Below are 15,292 nucleotides of genomic sequence, written 5' to 3'. Positions count from 1 at the left end.
TTATACAGTAATCTAATTTGGTAGTGTGCAGTGAATGGAGAATTAATCTCAAAGCGTGTTTAACCACCATTTTGGAGTCAACGGCCGGTAGTCCACGTGCTTCTCGTAAAATCCAGCTATCGGTTTTACGAGACAACAACAACAATAACTACCGAACAACGTCGTGCTCTAAGAGCATTTGGTATTTCTACCTCTAACCGTCTGGCTAGAGCTCTAGAGGCCCATAATTTTATTTACCGTACACTGGCTGAAGAAAATCTAGAAATATTAATTCGATCCCACTTGGATCCCACTTTGACGTTGGCGAAATCATCGACAGTACCGATGGAGCCATACTACTTAAAGATTGGTTGATTGATTGACGTCTAAATAAGACGTTGACACTTAAAATCGTTGCAGACTTGTCTTGGTCTAACTCTAGCTCTAATAACATATAGGTAGGTACCTAATTAGATGTGGGTTTAGAATAAAACAAGTTTTAGTGCATTATACTCTTTTATTTACACGGCTATACACTTATCGACATATGTTACAAATTCGCATTATTCAACATTTCAATTAACGAGTCCCATTGCACATTTTTATAATAATTCGCATTGCAATATTGCACCATCTTATACAATACAAAGTTCAATATAGAGTAGACACATGTTGATTATCATTAAAATCACTAAATATAAATTTTACTATACATATATTACATAAGTTGAATTACAACAAGATTTTAATAGTAATTCGCATAGCAAATTAAAAACAACTCGCGATGCTTTGTCAAAAAGAAAGCAAAAATAAGTCACAGTCAATTCGTCACAATTAATGTTCTCTGGTAACTTTTCACTTTCTAGAATTTCTCTCCTTCAGCTGTATAAGACGCTTTCCAAATCTATAGTTAAGCTTTTAATTTCGGCTTCATCTTGGGCGGTTTAATGATAGATCCTATGCTTTTCCTCTTCATCATGGTTGCTTTCTTCTTAGCTGAAGTTGCCGCCGGTTTAGTTTTCTTCTCTTTCAAATCAGCTTTCTTTTTATCTTTCGGTTTTTCCATCTTCTTTTCCTTATCTTTTACATCCATCTTGATTTTTTTCGCAGCCTTTACTTTATCTATAATAGCTTTTTCCTTCACCATTTTCTCTTTTTTATCTTTCGTGGGTTTATCTTTTGATTTCTCTTTAGTACTTTTTTCCGTTTTAGGTTTTTCTTTCTTGGTTTTAGGTTTCTTTTTAATTTTTTCTTTAACAGGCGCTAACTTGAAAGATCCTGACGCTCCGATGCCTTTCAGTTGCACTATACTGCCATCTTCAACACCAGTCTTCAAGGTTTTTTTGATCAGATACTTGAGTTTATCCGTTTGAACATAATATTTTTCTTCCATGTACTTCTTGATGGCTTGTATTGAAACTCCTTTTCTCGTTTTAAGTTCTGTCAAAGCTTCGTGGATCATAGCTTTTGTCGTAACCTTTTTTTCACGAGCAATTAGTAAATCTTCTGTTGGGCTGTTCGGTGGTTTTTTGACGGGCTTCATCGGAGGTATTTTTTTGATATCAATGTCGGAGTCTGACATTGTAACGTAACGTGACCTTGGGCTGTTCGGTGGTTTTTTGACGGGCTTCCTTGGAGGTATTTGATCGATTTCAATTTCGGAGTCTGACAGTGCTGAGCAAAGTCTTGCGCTTGTTTTGGGCTTGAATTGGCTATTTGGATTGGCTGGCTTGTTAAGGAGGAAGCGTTACCGTAAAGAGAGCCGCGGGTAGTTTTAAATTGAAGTTTGATTTCTACCCTCATGACTGTGTTTTTCTCTAATATTAAAAAAGAATTGTTACGAACTAAGTAGGTATTTGTATCACTTGAAGCTTGGCAAAGTAATTACTTTATTCAATAGTATTAGTACAATAGTCTTAAATTTTGTAGTATTTTGGTTGATTTTGTGGATGCATTTTTAATATTCATTATTACTGTCGCTTACGTTATTTTTAAAATCCAATACCTTATGGGGCATGCGTTCGCATCGACGGCCGGGCGCAACTGAGGAGTGAGGCAAGTATCTGCACAACTCCAAGAAAAATGACAAGACCCCTATCGAATGGAACCCCGAGTCAGATGAAGCTTTCAAAAAATGCCGCCAAAGCATATTGGAAACTACTACGCTATCTTATCCCGTTCACGGCGCTCCACTATGTATCATGAGTGATGCATCAGATCACAGCGTGGGAGGATTAGTCCAACAACGGGCAGTCACGAAACATATTCGCTTCGCTTGAGAGGGAGTGCTATGGGGCATGCGTTCACATCGACGGCCGGACGTAACTGAGGCGCGCGCAGGCGACGCGCTTGTATTTATTCAACGGTTGGAGCGAGATAGAAGACAGGGCGTGCTACTCTCAACAGCAACATAGTAAGATGCTCCGCGGAAGGGTAATCATGAATTGCTGTATTTTCCACTACCCACTTCATGTATCCGGCGATCGTGAGCGGGATAGAAGACATGCCATCGCTATCGTTATAGGCGGGATTTACGTAAAATGGTAGATTAAATTCTACAGTTCTAGGATACCTATCTTTCTGTATATATATATACAGAAAGATATATATATATAAGTATGGAAGTACTATATAAGGCGACAATTTATGACAATAAAAATAACTTTTTCAACACACTTGCTCAAAACGACGTTTTTATTCCACCGATTTTTGGCTCATAATTCTAGATATTAAACACGCGTGCTCTTTTAGTGTATTATTCCACTCGTGCTTTTTCATTATATTATCCGACTGAGTTAAGAAGCTAACTGATTGCTAATAATATGCATGGAAAGGGAGCCTTCTATAATTGGTCGGACTGGCGGGCACGGGCGCGCCCGACCGCCTGCGCAGTGCGCGGCCCGGCCGGCAGTACGAGTATGACAGATGAAACACACAATACTAACTGTTTTAACTATTAAAAATATTTAAATTTGATTAATATGAGTTTCTTTTTTTTCTCGCAAGTGTGCTGAAAAACGTCGTATGAAACGCGTGTGTAATGACCAACTTAGCACACTTGTATCATAATGTACTAGGTATTTTAAGTCCCCGGCAAGCTCGGCCGAATTTTAACCTTCCCATACAAACAGAATTTCCTTCTCATTTTAAAACTACGTGTTGGGATTGTAATGAAACTTTGCACATACAATGACATGAGGTATATCTAGGTCTGTAATTAGTTTATATAGCTCCAGTTTATAAAACAAACTAAATAGAGCAAAATCAAGTTTTGAATGAACAACTTAAATTAGCTGTATTTTTATGGTATCTACATTACTGTGGTAGTACCTACCTATTTAATACGTTTTTTTTTTCAAGCATATAATCATTTTATTTCGACGTAAACAATAGGACACGGAGGATACAGTTAAAGTTATAAAAAATATAATATAATCTTGAGTGATCTTCAGTATAATTTTCAGTACAGGATTCCTGCTCCGTCTTCGCAATTTACTTTATAATTTACAAAGCACTAGAAATTTAATTTAAGTAAAACAAAGCATTAGTACAAAAATCTTTTATTTTCACTAAAAAATAAGTATTATTTATACCTTATACAAGCGTTTTAACCTTAAGTCTATAATTGGTGAAACTTACAAAATAAAAGCAGTGCAATAACTGCATTTTTTTGAACTTTGGTTCTGTAGATAAACTAGTAATATACATGTAGAACGAGACATTAAAAAACAGGCAAAGTGCGAGTCGGACTCACACACGAAGGGTTCCGTACCATTAACTATAAAAACGGTCACCCATCCAAGTACTGAACCCGCCCGACGTTGCTTAACTTCGGCCAAAAATCACGTTTGTTGTATGGGAGCCCCACTTAAATCTCTATTTTATTCTGTTTTTAGTATTTGTTGTTATAGCGGCAACCGAAATACATCATCTGTGAAAATTTCAGCTGTCTAGCTCTAGCTATCACGGTTCATGAGATACAGCCTGGTGATAGACGGACAGACAGACGGACAGCGGAGTCTTAGTAATAGGGTCCCGTTTTTACCCTTTGGGTACGGAACCCTAAAAACCGGCCAAGTGTGAGTCGGACTCGTGCAACGAGGGTTCCGTACTTTTTAGTATTTGTTGTTATAGCGGCAACAGAAATACATCATCTGTGAAAATTTTAACTGTCAAGCTATCACGGTTCATGAGATACATCCTGGTGACAGACAGACGGACACCGGAGTCTTAGTAATAGGGTCCCGTTTTTACCCTTTGGGTACGGAACCCTAAAAATGCAAAAATTTTGTACTGTGTAGCTGCAGCTTAATTGCAAAATTATTTAACCATCGTATAGTTTGAATCTTCTCAATGATTTTTACGGCAAACATCTGTTAAACAAAAGCCATTGTTTCTTTTATGCATGCGCGTGACCATTGTGACTGAGCGCGTGGCCATTGTGTCTCAGCGCGTGGCACGCTCGCTCCCACAAAAGAAACAATGGCTTTTGTTTAATAGATTACTCAGATTAGGGTCTTTGCCGTAAAAATCATGTATGTATGTAAACACTTTATTGTACATAAGACAGATTACAAACACAATAAAAGAACAAAAATATATACAATGTACAAAGGCGGACTTATCCCTATAAGGGATCTCTTCCAGTCAACCTTTGAGCAATTGAGAATGAAACAATAAACAGATCAAAATAGACAAACGAACACTATGAACAGAAAGTAAATTATGGTTCAATCATTTGAGAAGATTCAAACTATACATATCTCTTTAAAGGACGTTGAGTTTAAATTCGATTAAATTCGACGTTAACAAAAGTAACTAAATGGTAGAAGTGTTCAAAATGATATCTACACGGCTTAAAATATTAGAGAGAAAAGTGTGTACAACATTATGACCACTTCATACGCTTAGGCCCATTTGCACCATTCCAATAACCCGGGGTTAACTAGTGAAACCTGGAGTTACCATGGTTACCAGTACAATCGACACTGGGTTAACGGTTTCACCGCTTAACCCCGGGTTAGTGGGATAGTGCAAGTGGGCCTTAAAAACTTTACTAACTGAACTAGAAAACTAAACTACAATAATAAAGAGATTGGCGCCTGTGTCCATTATAGTATTTTTCATATAGCTTGGGTACGGTGACAGCGGTCATCTCCATATACATTGTATAACCTTAAAACGCAAAATATCCTATTGAGATGACAGCTGTCACCGTAACCAAACAATAAAAATTTGGTTGCAGAATATATAATGCACTAACTATATACACGTATTTAGAGTCTAAAGGCCACTTGCACCATGCACTAACCCGGGGTTAACCGGTTAAATCTGGAGTTACCATGGTTACCAGTACAAATTTAATAATAAACTGACAAATCAATTCAATTAATCATTTACCAATATAATTATTTTTGACGATATATTCTTAGATTTAGTTTTAAGATTTGCGGTCATTTATTTTATTTTAATTTAAATTGATTACTAATAAGTAAATGTAATTAGCCTAGAATAATATTACTATTGTGTGCCCTTACAGGGTGTCATGATCTGACTTTATATTATGTAACACCTATTATGTACATGACAATACAATAAATAAATGATAAATTTGACACTGGGTTAACGGTTTAACAGTAACCCCGAGTTAGTGGGATGGATCAAGTGGGCTTTACGGATAGCCAAACTCAAAATGAGCTTTGGATTTTTTCACAGATATATACAAAAGTTTGGTTTGGTTTGGTTGGAATTTTAACCACAGTAGTTGTCAAATAGGTAGCCAGCAAATGCAGTAACCGTACTAAGGACCACATGTCCAATTTCTTTTATTTTATTTTACGCACCAAACGAGAATGTTTAGTCGGAATTATTATCTTTACTTTTGAAATCTTTATGGCGTTATTCATAAACGTTACTGGCCTGAATTAGCTATGAATAGGGTATTTGACACGTGTTGAATTTCATAACTAAATCTATATATTTATAGTTAAATGGATAGTGAATGAGCAATTTATCACAATAAAACTGGAAACTTAACAAAAATATGAAAATAATAAATAAATACAACTTGAAAGTTCCAAATAAAATAAAAAATGATATCATTCGATTCCTCACGTTATAATTTTTTTTTGTATATCAACCAAATGTCCGGGTATGTCCTTAAACTACGTCCAAAAGAGAGGTATGGGCACTGTGAATGACATCTCGCTTTGTGTGGTAGGGCACAGGACAGCGGATGTCATTCCAGATCTAGAGCAGAGCCCAACTGGGGAAGTACCTCCACCTTACAGAAAACCGCAGCCAAATAACACTAGACCCTACTCATAGTGTTGTGTTCCTGCCGGTGAGTAAGGTTGCCAGAGCTCGAGGGAGAGGAGTGTTAGGGTCGGCAACGCGCATGTAACTCCTCTGGAGTTGCAGGCGTACATAGGCTACGGAGACTGCTTAACATCAGGCGGGCCGTATGCTTGTTTGCCACCGACGTAGTATAAAAAAAAACAATATACTTAAACGCAATATTTCACCGACAAAATCGCAATTTCCTTGTTTTCCACGGCTTCTAAGCAATAGCTACGTTACATGCTGACGTCACGATGTAATGCCGTGTTGTATGAAGCGTTTCGTCAGTAAAATACCCTATTGTTTGTCTTTCTGTCATTATGACTTATGCATTTGTAAGAAAGGGATAAAACAATATTTATTCAGGCCAGTAAAGTTTTATGAATAAGGGGGTTGGTCGCACGCAGTCGCGTCAACGTTGCGTCTAGCAGCAGCCATAGTGTGGGGTGCAACCTGTATGAGAACTGCACGCCGATGTTGCAGTTGGCAAGTCTCCATACAGATTGCAATCGGGTTGCAGTGCGTCTGTACCGGCCCTTAGGGTTAAATAATATTAGTTAGAACAACCCTTTGGCCCTGGCTTCAGCTGTGAATTTTCTGACATGAACGATGTAATCCAGCATGACTGTGGCGAAGGCGGCGTCCAGCACGAACTGAGGGATTTTACCTGCAACGATACGGGAAAATATATTAGCAATGGTTTATCAAGTTCTTTTCTTAATATAGGTAAAGACATACATTAAATACCTAGATAATTACATCTGGTTTCTGGTCTGGCCCTGGCTGGTAGTAACCCTGCCTGTGAAGCCGATGGTCCTGGGTTCGAATTCCGGTAAGGGCATTTATTTGTGTGATGAGCACAGATATTTGTTCCTGAGTCATGGATGTTTTCTATGTTTTTCTGTCTGGCATTCTCACTAGGACTGTCTCCAGTACCAACCCTTGTTGTGGTCACACTATTACTATTGTACTGTTTAAGGCCTTACCTTTGAGATCACAGCACATGAGTCATTAGAACTGCGTTTGGTACGTTTCTGTATCATCCGGAATTCTCACCAGGACTGGCTTCAAGTACCAACCTTTGTTGTGGTCACACTATTAATATTGTACTGTTTAGGCCTTACCTTTGAGATCACAGCACATGAGCCACTGAAACTGCGTCTGGCACGTTTCTGTACCGTATGGAATTCTCACTAGGACTGGCTTCAAGTACCAACCTTTGTTGTGGTCACACTATTACTATTGTACTATTTATGGCCTTACCTTTGAGATCGCAGCACATGAGCCATTGGAACTGCGTTTGGTACGTTTCTGTACCGTCTGGCATTCTCACTAGGACTGGCTTCTAGTACCAACCTTTGTTGTGGTCACACTATTACTATTGTACTTTTTATGGCCTTATTACCTTTGAGGTCACAGCACATGAGCCATTGGAACTGCGTTTGGTACGTTTCTGTACCGTCTGGCATTCTCACTAGGACTGGCTTCTAGTACCAACCTTTGTTGTGGTCACACTATTACTGTTGTACTTTTTATGGTCTTATTACCTTTGAGGTCACAGCTCACAGCACATGAGCCATGGAACTACGTTTGGTACGTTTCTGTACCGTCTGGCATTCTCACTACGACTGGCTTCAAATACCAACCTTTGTTGTGTTCACACTATTACTATTGTACCATTTATGGCCTTACCTTTGAGATCACAGCACATGAGCCATTGGAACTGCGTTTGGTACGTTTCTGTACCGTCTGGCATTCTCACCAGGACTGGCTTCAAGTACCAACAACCCACTTTGTTGTTACCCCTGGAAACAAACAAGTAAATAATATAAACAAAGTAACAGCACAAAATAGCAGTTATTCGGTCCTACAGGGGAACTGCATTCATAGGTACTGTCCGCACGCCAAATCCGTGCATTCAGAGATCGAGGAAGGGGGGGGGGGGGGGTGTCGCGCCCGTACGTACAAAATGACACCACTCTGTCATGACGCCCAACATTCCTAACATTCCTCAACCGTGCACGGAATTCGCGCGCGGACAGTAGTTGTATCGCTGAAAGAAATCATTATTTTATCATCAATCAATACATATTATAAAACGCGGTTTGGCCGCGTCTGTCTGTCTGTATGTTCGCGATAAACTCAAAAACTACTGAAAGGATTTTCACATTTCAATAGAGTGATCCTTGAGGACGGTTTATATGTATAATTTGTAAAGGTTTTGTGTAAATTAGTTGAACTACCCGTACCAAGCTGCGAGAATCGCTAGTTTTTTCTATAAAAAAAAAATGAAAAAACAAAAACTAAATTTTGATCCTAGACAGAAATTAAATCGATTGGCATCTAAAACTTCTGCATATTCAGACAATAAATTTATTGTCAGTTGAGTATCTATTAATCCAAAAAACAGTTAAAGATAGTGTCTTATTCAAGTAGGCATATTACAATGCGCTTATGAACGTCAAATAAAGCTACGCCGGCTCTAACCCCACACCTCTGCCCCGAGAAGATTTAAATCCCTCCTAAACTGTATGGTGGGTATCCCAATATGGGACCGGCAAGTAACTCGGCGGGACATATCTTTTCAAAACATTACCAAGTTGATACCATTGTTCTTTTTTCGAAAAAAAGAAAAGTTTACGCCTATATTTTTCGAATTTGCTAATATTAGGGTTCCGTACCCAAAGGGTAAAACGGGACCCTATTACTAAGACTCCACTGTCTGTCTGTCTGTCGGTATGTCTATCATCAGGCTATATCTCATGAACCGTGATAGCTAGACAGTTGAAATTTTCACAGATGATGTATTTCTGTTGCCGCTATAACAACAAATACTAAAAACAGAATAAAATAAATATTTAATAGGGGCTCCCATACAAGAAACGTGATTTTTTGCCGTATTTTGCGTCATGGTACGGCGCACGCGTCCTACTCGCACTTGGCCGGTTTTTTTACACGGCAATGGCAAACAATGTGACGCCACATTGAGCTCAAAATAGCAAAGACCTTTAAAGAGTGGGGGATGTAATAAAGAAACAAATACTGTTGTGTAATTTTTATTTTACGAGATACAATAAAAACAATTTTGGTTATTAAAAGTATTACTTAGTTACATAGTAGAAACTAAAATTCACCTTGTGTCTACTTTTATACACGGTGGCAAAAAAATAAGTGCATTCCCGTTGCCAGGGAGGTTTTGGGATTATACTGTGCAACCTTTACTATGGGACCAACCCCGAAATCGCGAAAAAAAATTTGGCTGTTTCATACATTTTGGCTGGTCCATTTTCTATGGGAGGTTAAAAAATTTTTTCGCTATTTCGTGGTTGGTCCCATAGTAAAGGTTGCTCAGTATAATCCCAAAACCTCCCTGGCACCGGGAATGCACTTATTGTTTAGCCACCCTGTATAGACCAAAGACCAACGGCACTAAGTGTTTGAATAAAATAATAAATAATAAAACGTTTAATAACAGGCAAGGATCACCCATGAAAAATTTACAGACAACTACAATTACACTATTTAACACTAATTACTACTTAACTAAGCTTACAATAAATAAATTGCAATTATGTCACAAGTACATCATACGACGTTATTTCCGATTCTCATCTCGGTGTACAGACAGCCAATATCGGAAAAATAGGCTATCCGGATCCCTAAAAATGGTTTTCAAAATTTCATTCTGTGAGCGCCCCAGCCTCTCCCAAAAGGAAGCTACACGTGCCCTCATCACCGCGTAGAAGTCCGGCACACGCGCATCGGCAAACATGCCGGACGCGCTGCAGCAGCGTGGCAGCCTCATGAGGGCGCGAAATGCATTATTGTATTGCACCCTCATGCTGCTGTACGACTTTAGTCGAAAAGCTGTCCAAAGTTGACAAGTGTAAAAACATTGGCAATATGCATTGAATAAAGTTATTTTAACGTCGTTGCCACACTTGCCAAATTTGCGCGCCAGCATGTTACAGCGGACCGATAAGGCCCTTCGCTCCCTCTCCATGTCCTTATCGTCCTTGAGATCCTCGGTTAGGATGTGCCCTAGATATTTGAATTGTTTTACAACTCTTACCGCATCTCCATTCAATCTGACCTCCTGCACGTAATCCGGACCCCTTCCCGCCCTGAAAACTAGCATTTCAGTTTTAGACACATTGTACTTTAATCCGTGAGAATTTACATAATCCTCACAGACCAAAAGCAATTTTTTTAAGCCTTTAATTGAGGGACTGAGCAGCACCATGTCGTCAGCGTAGCTGAGGCTGTTGACGCACGTACCACCAAGATGACATCCAGTACGCGCGCCCCTCAATTTCACTATTAGGTCGTTGACATAAACGTTGAAGAGATCCGGAGACGTAAGCCCACCTTGGCGTACACCGCATTCTAACCTGTAACTGTTAGAAGTCGTGTCGCCCCACTTCACACGATTTGTTTGGCCTCCGTACCAGCACTTCAACAGCTCCACTACCTCTCTCGCAGTGCCTAAGCCGTACAATTTGTCCCAGAGAATTTTATAATTCACTAAGTCAAAAGCACGGCTCAGGTCGAGGAAGCACGCATAAACCGAAGTTCCACGGCTGGTGTAATAGTTAACAGTGTGTTTTAAGCTTAAGATAGCGGAATCTGTTGACAAACCGGCACGAAAGCCAAACTGCGCGTCGTCAATATTGATATGTTTATGCAGTTCAAGTTGCAAGAGTCGTTCGAGGATCTTACCAATGACTGTACCCAGGGAAATAGGACGATAATTTGCCGAAGAGCTCGTATCTCCCTTCCGGTTTTTAGCTATAGGCACGACAATAGTTTTCATGAGGTCGGGTGGTAGGTATGAAAACCTAATACACATATTATACAAAGAACAAAGTTTTTCATACAATACCTTACCGGCTCCGAGTACATGCTCCAGACCAAGATCATCATGTCCCGGTGATCTGCCTCGTTTCATGGTTTGTACCAGGGGCGGCTGGTGGGTATATTTTATGGTCGTTCACTTAAAGTAAAAAAAAAACTGAATATCAGTGGCGGTAAACAACTTGCAAAAAAAGCAACTTGAAAAGCTCCACAAAATACGACACAATCTATTAACCGTCGCAAAATATGACGGTTTTCGTCAACCCGGTCATTGAACTCTTGTATGGACTTTCGATATGCGGAATCTAATGCCTTGCGAATATCTTGACGACCTATAGACGCCAACTGCAGTTCATTTAATAAATGAGTTCGGGATTGTGAATGTTTTTTTCAATTTTATTGAAAGATGGGCTAAATCGTTAACACCGGTTTCAGTCCAAGCAGACTCACCGCCGCCGTCCGCGCCCGCTCCAAACACAAGACACGGAAAACAAAATAGTTTATTCGTTTTCACATCCACACAACCACGGTGTTTTTGTATATTGATCCGATTTAAACACACGCGTAAAAGTTTTTGTTTTTGACGAACATACTTGCGAAAGTTCAAGGTTGGGCCGTGGTGGTCCTTTAGCTTTTAACTCAAGTCGAGTTTGTAAAGTTTTTTCACATTCTTTTATAAATGTCACGTTATATTCATTCATTTTAAACACTAAATGTATGTGCACTCGCCGTTTAAACTTTTATTTAATTAGTTACAACGAAAGAAAGTCAAAATTTTATTCCCGCGCGTGCTTCAAAATTGACTAAGAGGTGTTTACAAACAAGTGAAAACATGGCGCGTGGAATGCTCGGCTGCGCGCGCATTCAGCGAGAGGGTGCAGCAAGCGTGCAAGGTCAAACGGCCGGCCTACGGAGCGGCGCTCCGGATTTACCTTATATTTCATAGAAAATCTTCTGTTTCACGCGTGGGACTGTGGTGAAATTTCTCTTTCACTCTTATTGGATTTCCTATTTGTGAATGTACTAAATATTTTTTCATAGGAGCGCAATCCAAAGCGCTCCGCTTCGCGCGTTACCTATGAAATTATAGTAGTAGACAGAGTAGTAGGCTGTCCATGAACTTATAATACATAAAGGTAATTATTATTTAATTGATATTTAATTTTTTTACGATAGGTATAACAGTAATATATGGTAATATACTTAATAATTAGGTAGTGTAGGTACTATAATTTCATTACGATTATTTATGGGAGTGCACTGCACAAGCGCTCTATAAGGCGAGCCGCGCGTGGTTTGTACCACCTTACTGACATCCTCCGGCGTAAATTGGAGTAACGGGTTAATACCAGATCCGGGTTCTAGATGCTTGCTCTGCAGCATACACTCGGGCACCGGTTGAGGAACGATCTTAAACCTCTCACCGAACATATTGGCTATCTGTGTTGGGTCTTGCAGACCGTCCACACTCACTGGTAAACTTTGCTTGCAGCTAAACTTCTTGGTTTGTTTCCAGAAGTTCGCGAAATTCTTCTCTTTCCTATGCATTGCTAGGATGTCAATTTTAATCCTTTCTGCGTTATTTTGACACCATTTAAGTTTAGCCTTGAATTTCTTTTTACTGTTAACGAAATCTGCGTAAGTTTCCCCAGTGGTCGGCCTGCCAGCTACCAACCAGCGATTAAAGTTATATTTATAAGTTTGGTGACTTTCTTTAACATGAAAGTTCCAACCTATTATCTGTTTCTTTTTACCACACTGACCGAGACGAGAATCAGAGGTAACGCTAGCACACGATTGCAAAGTCTTTACTATATCAGTATATAGGCTACATATAAACTGTATGTGTTCTTTTCGTCTTACACACTTTGATATACAATTAAGATCATTACTATTATCACAGATATCACAGGGAAAATAATCATTAATTTCTAATAATCTATAGTTACATTCTATATAATACTGGTTCGTTTGACTAGAATTTCTTTCACCCCGTTTTATTCGGTTGCGCAACGATTCCTTGACAGTCATCAACTCCTCCCTTATACCTGCACACAACCCGCAATGGAAAATGATCAGAGGAGGTAACGTCTTGTATAACGTCCACACTCATAACTGTGTCCCAAGCAGCTTTCGTCGTCACACAATGATCTAGCCATCTACAGGAACCATGCGCTTCGCTGATGTACGTGAAAGTGTCTGACTCCGCACCAAGTTTTTTAATGTCCGCGCAAAACCAATCTTGTTCTTCACAAAAACTTAGTAACTCACTGCCAAATCTAGCTTGCGGGTGCGCGTTAAAGTCCCCTAACACATATACTGCTTGCACTTCACTTTCTTCAATTAAGGCACTTACCCGAGCCAAGCACTCTGTATATTCGGGTAGGTTATCGACAGGGTGCTGTACGTCAGTAGGCATGTATACATTTAATACTAAAAAAGAACGCAAACCTATATTTACACGTATAGCGCCTATTCTGTCACTTGAAGTCTCAATGACGGTCACATTGGGGAACTTAGACTTTCTCCACATAAGGGCAAGACCGCCGTAGGGTCGACCACGCAGCACGCCTGCCGCCGAGTCAACCGAGGACGACGCCGTGCATCCAAACCTGTCGTCGATGCCGTGAACAAAATCCAAGTCATGTGACATAAGCCAAGTTTCTTGTAGGGCAATAATATCCGACTCTTGACAGAGGTATCTGATGCAATCAACGGATCTTTTGATTGCCTTACAATTAAAAGTAATCAGTTTGAGCAATACATTTTCTCTGCTCTAATCACTGCGTTCACTATATCGTTATCCTCTGCTTTCCTTTTATAATACTCCAACGGTTCCGGCAATTCATTTATTATTACCCAACAATCTTCTTCTTTTGTTATATAATTAATCACATTTTTAAGGTGTTTACATTTCACCTGTTTTATAGCAGGGTATTTTAAATGAAGACTTGTAAACACATATCTGTGACATTTGCGGTATAATAAGTTGAGATGTTTATGTTTTCCTTCCCGTCCGTGCTCAATAGAAGCGAAAAAAGGTTTAGCTTTCTGTAATAATATCTTTTCGATATCTTCATTATAGTTTTCCGGCGAATACACAGTGAAATATATATTCTTCTGCTTTTCCATTTAAATAATTGTATGTATAAAAACTCGTTGTTTTTGCACACCTCGTTACCTCGTCACTCCTAAGGTCTCACTATTCGTTTTGTTTAATTGCGGTTGCGGTTTTTCGTTTTTACTAATTACTTGCAGGCAATGTTTGACATCGTAGGCAATATTGCGCCGGTTTAAAGTATTAAAATAAATAAAAGTTGGACGTATGACAGTCCTCGCTCGAAACGGAATAATGACTAAGAATGCAAAAATAGCATGAGCTGATAAAGAGGTGACGTCTCGGGTTATCGTCGAGTTGCGTAGATGCTCTAGAGATGAAGTGAATATTGACTGTCTGATTTCGTCAATATTACCAAAGATAGATATAACTCCGTAATAGATGGATACAGTCTAAGGAAAAAACGTGCCTCGAAAATCACGAAAATTTGATTCTCGATCAGATGGCGCCACTAGTTTTGGGCTACTCTCGTATAGAGGGAGTTGACAGTTTCGTTTGTTATTTAAAATTTTAAGGCATATCAGTGACAGAACATGGGTCAAAATCATATAAAAATAATTAATGCAAATAAAAAAATCATTTATCCATATTTAAATACATTTAAACGTATTTTTATAAATCTTCATTTTTAGTTTTAAAGTATGTCGATAGATGGCAGTGAATTTACAGTGGTTACAAAAATTACTATGACAGTACCGCTCTATCTTATTATATCCTCTTTGATATTACATACTAGCTTTTGCCCGCGACTTCGTCTGCGTGGAGTTAGTAATTTGGGCACAGAATAAATAATAGTACTACCATACTACCGTACAGAAAGGAAACTTCCTACAAAACCGAAGTTTGACAGCGGTTCAGGGTCAATTTATGCTGTCCCTTTCTAATATAAGGCACTATCCCTTTCGGTTATTTAGGGTTGTTAAAATTCAAGTCATTATCTTATCTGTGGTCGTGCACGCAAAGGGACGTCAAGTTGTGCCAACACTATTAATTGCTCGGAGC

At 39.2% G+C, this 15,292-nt stretch overlaps 2 protein-coding genes across 2 annotated transcripts in view; both read right to left on the bottom strand.

Annotated features, from left to right (window-relative positions):
• Nucleotides 1–476: 476 nt before the first annotated feature.
• LOC134752716 (histone H1.1, embryonic-like) lies at nt 477–1,673 on the bottom strand. The gene has a single exon (XM_063688402.1). The coding sequence runs from the start codon at nt 1,559–1,561 to the stop codon at nt 890–892; it is 672 nt and encodes a 223-aa protein (XP_063544472.1). The 5' UTR covers nt 1,562–1,673; the 3' UTR covers nt 477–889.
• Nucleotides 1,674–3,525: 1,852 nt separating this feature from the next.
• LOC134752924 (steroidogenic acute regulatory protein-like) overlaps nt 3,526–15,292 on the bottom strand; it is a 28,652-nt gene continuing 16,885 nt past the window's right edge. The window contains exons 12-13 of the mRNA XM_063688707.1: nt 8,011–8,123; nt 3,526–6,985 (exon numbers count right to left, since the gene is read on the bottom strand). Of these exons, the coding sequence (XP_063544777.1) occupies nt 6,876–6,985; nt 8,011–8,123 (223 nt within the window). The 3' untranslated portion in view covers nt 3,526–6,875. The remainder of the gene's footprint in view (nt 6,986–8,010; nt 8,124–15,292) is intronic.

Source organism: Cydia strobilella, chromosome 25 (genome assembly GCF_947568885.1).
Source record: "Cydia strobilella chromosome 25, ilCydStro3.1, whole genome shotgun sequence".
Taxonomy (NCBI): Eukaryota; Metazoa; Arthropoda; class Insecta; order Lepidoptera; family Tortricidae; genus Cydia; species Cydia strobilella.
Note: the sequence above shows the minus strand (reverse complement) of the source record. Positions and strands in the feature narration are given on the sequence as shown.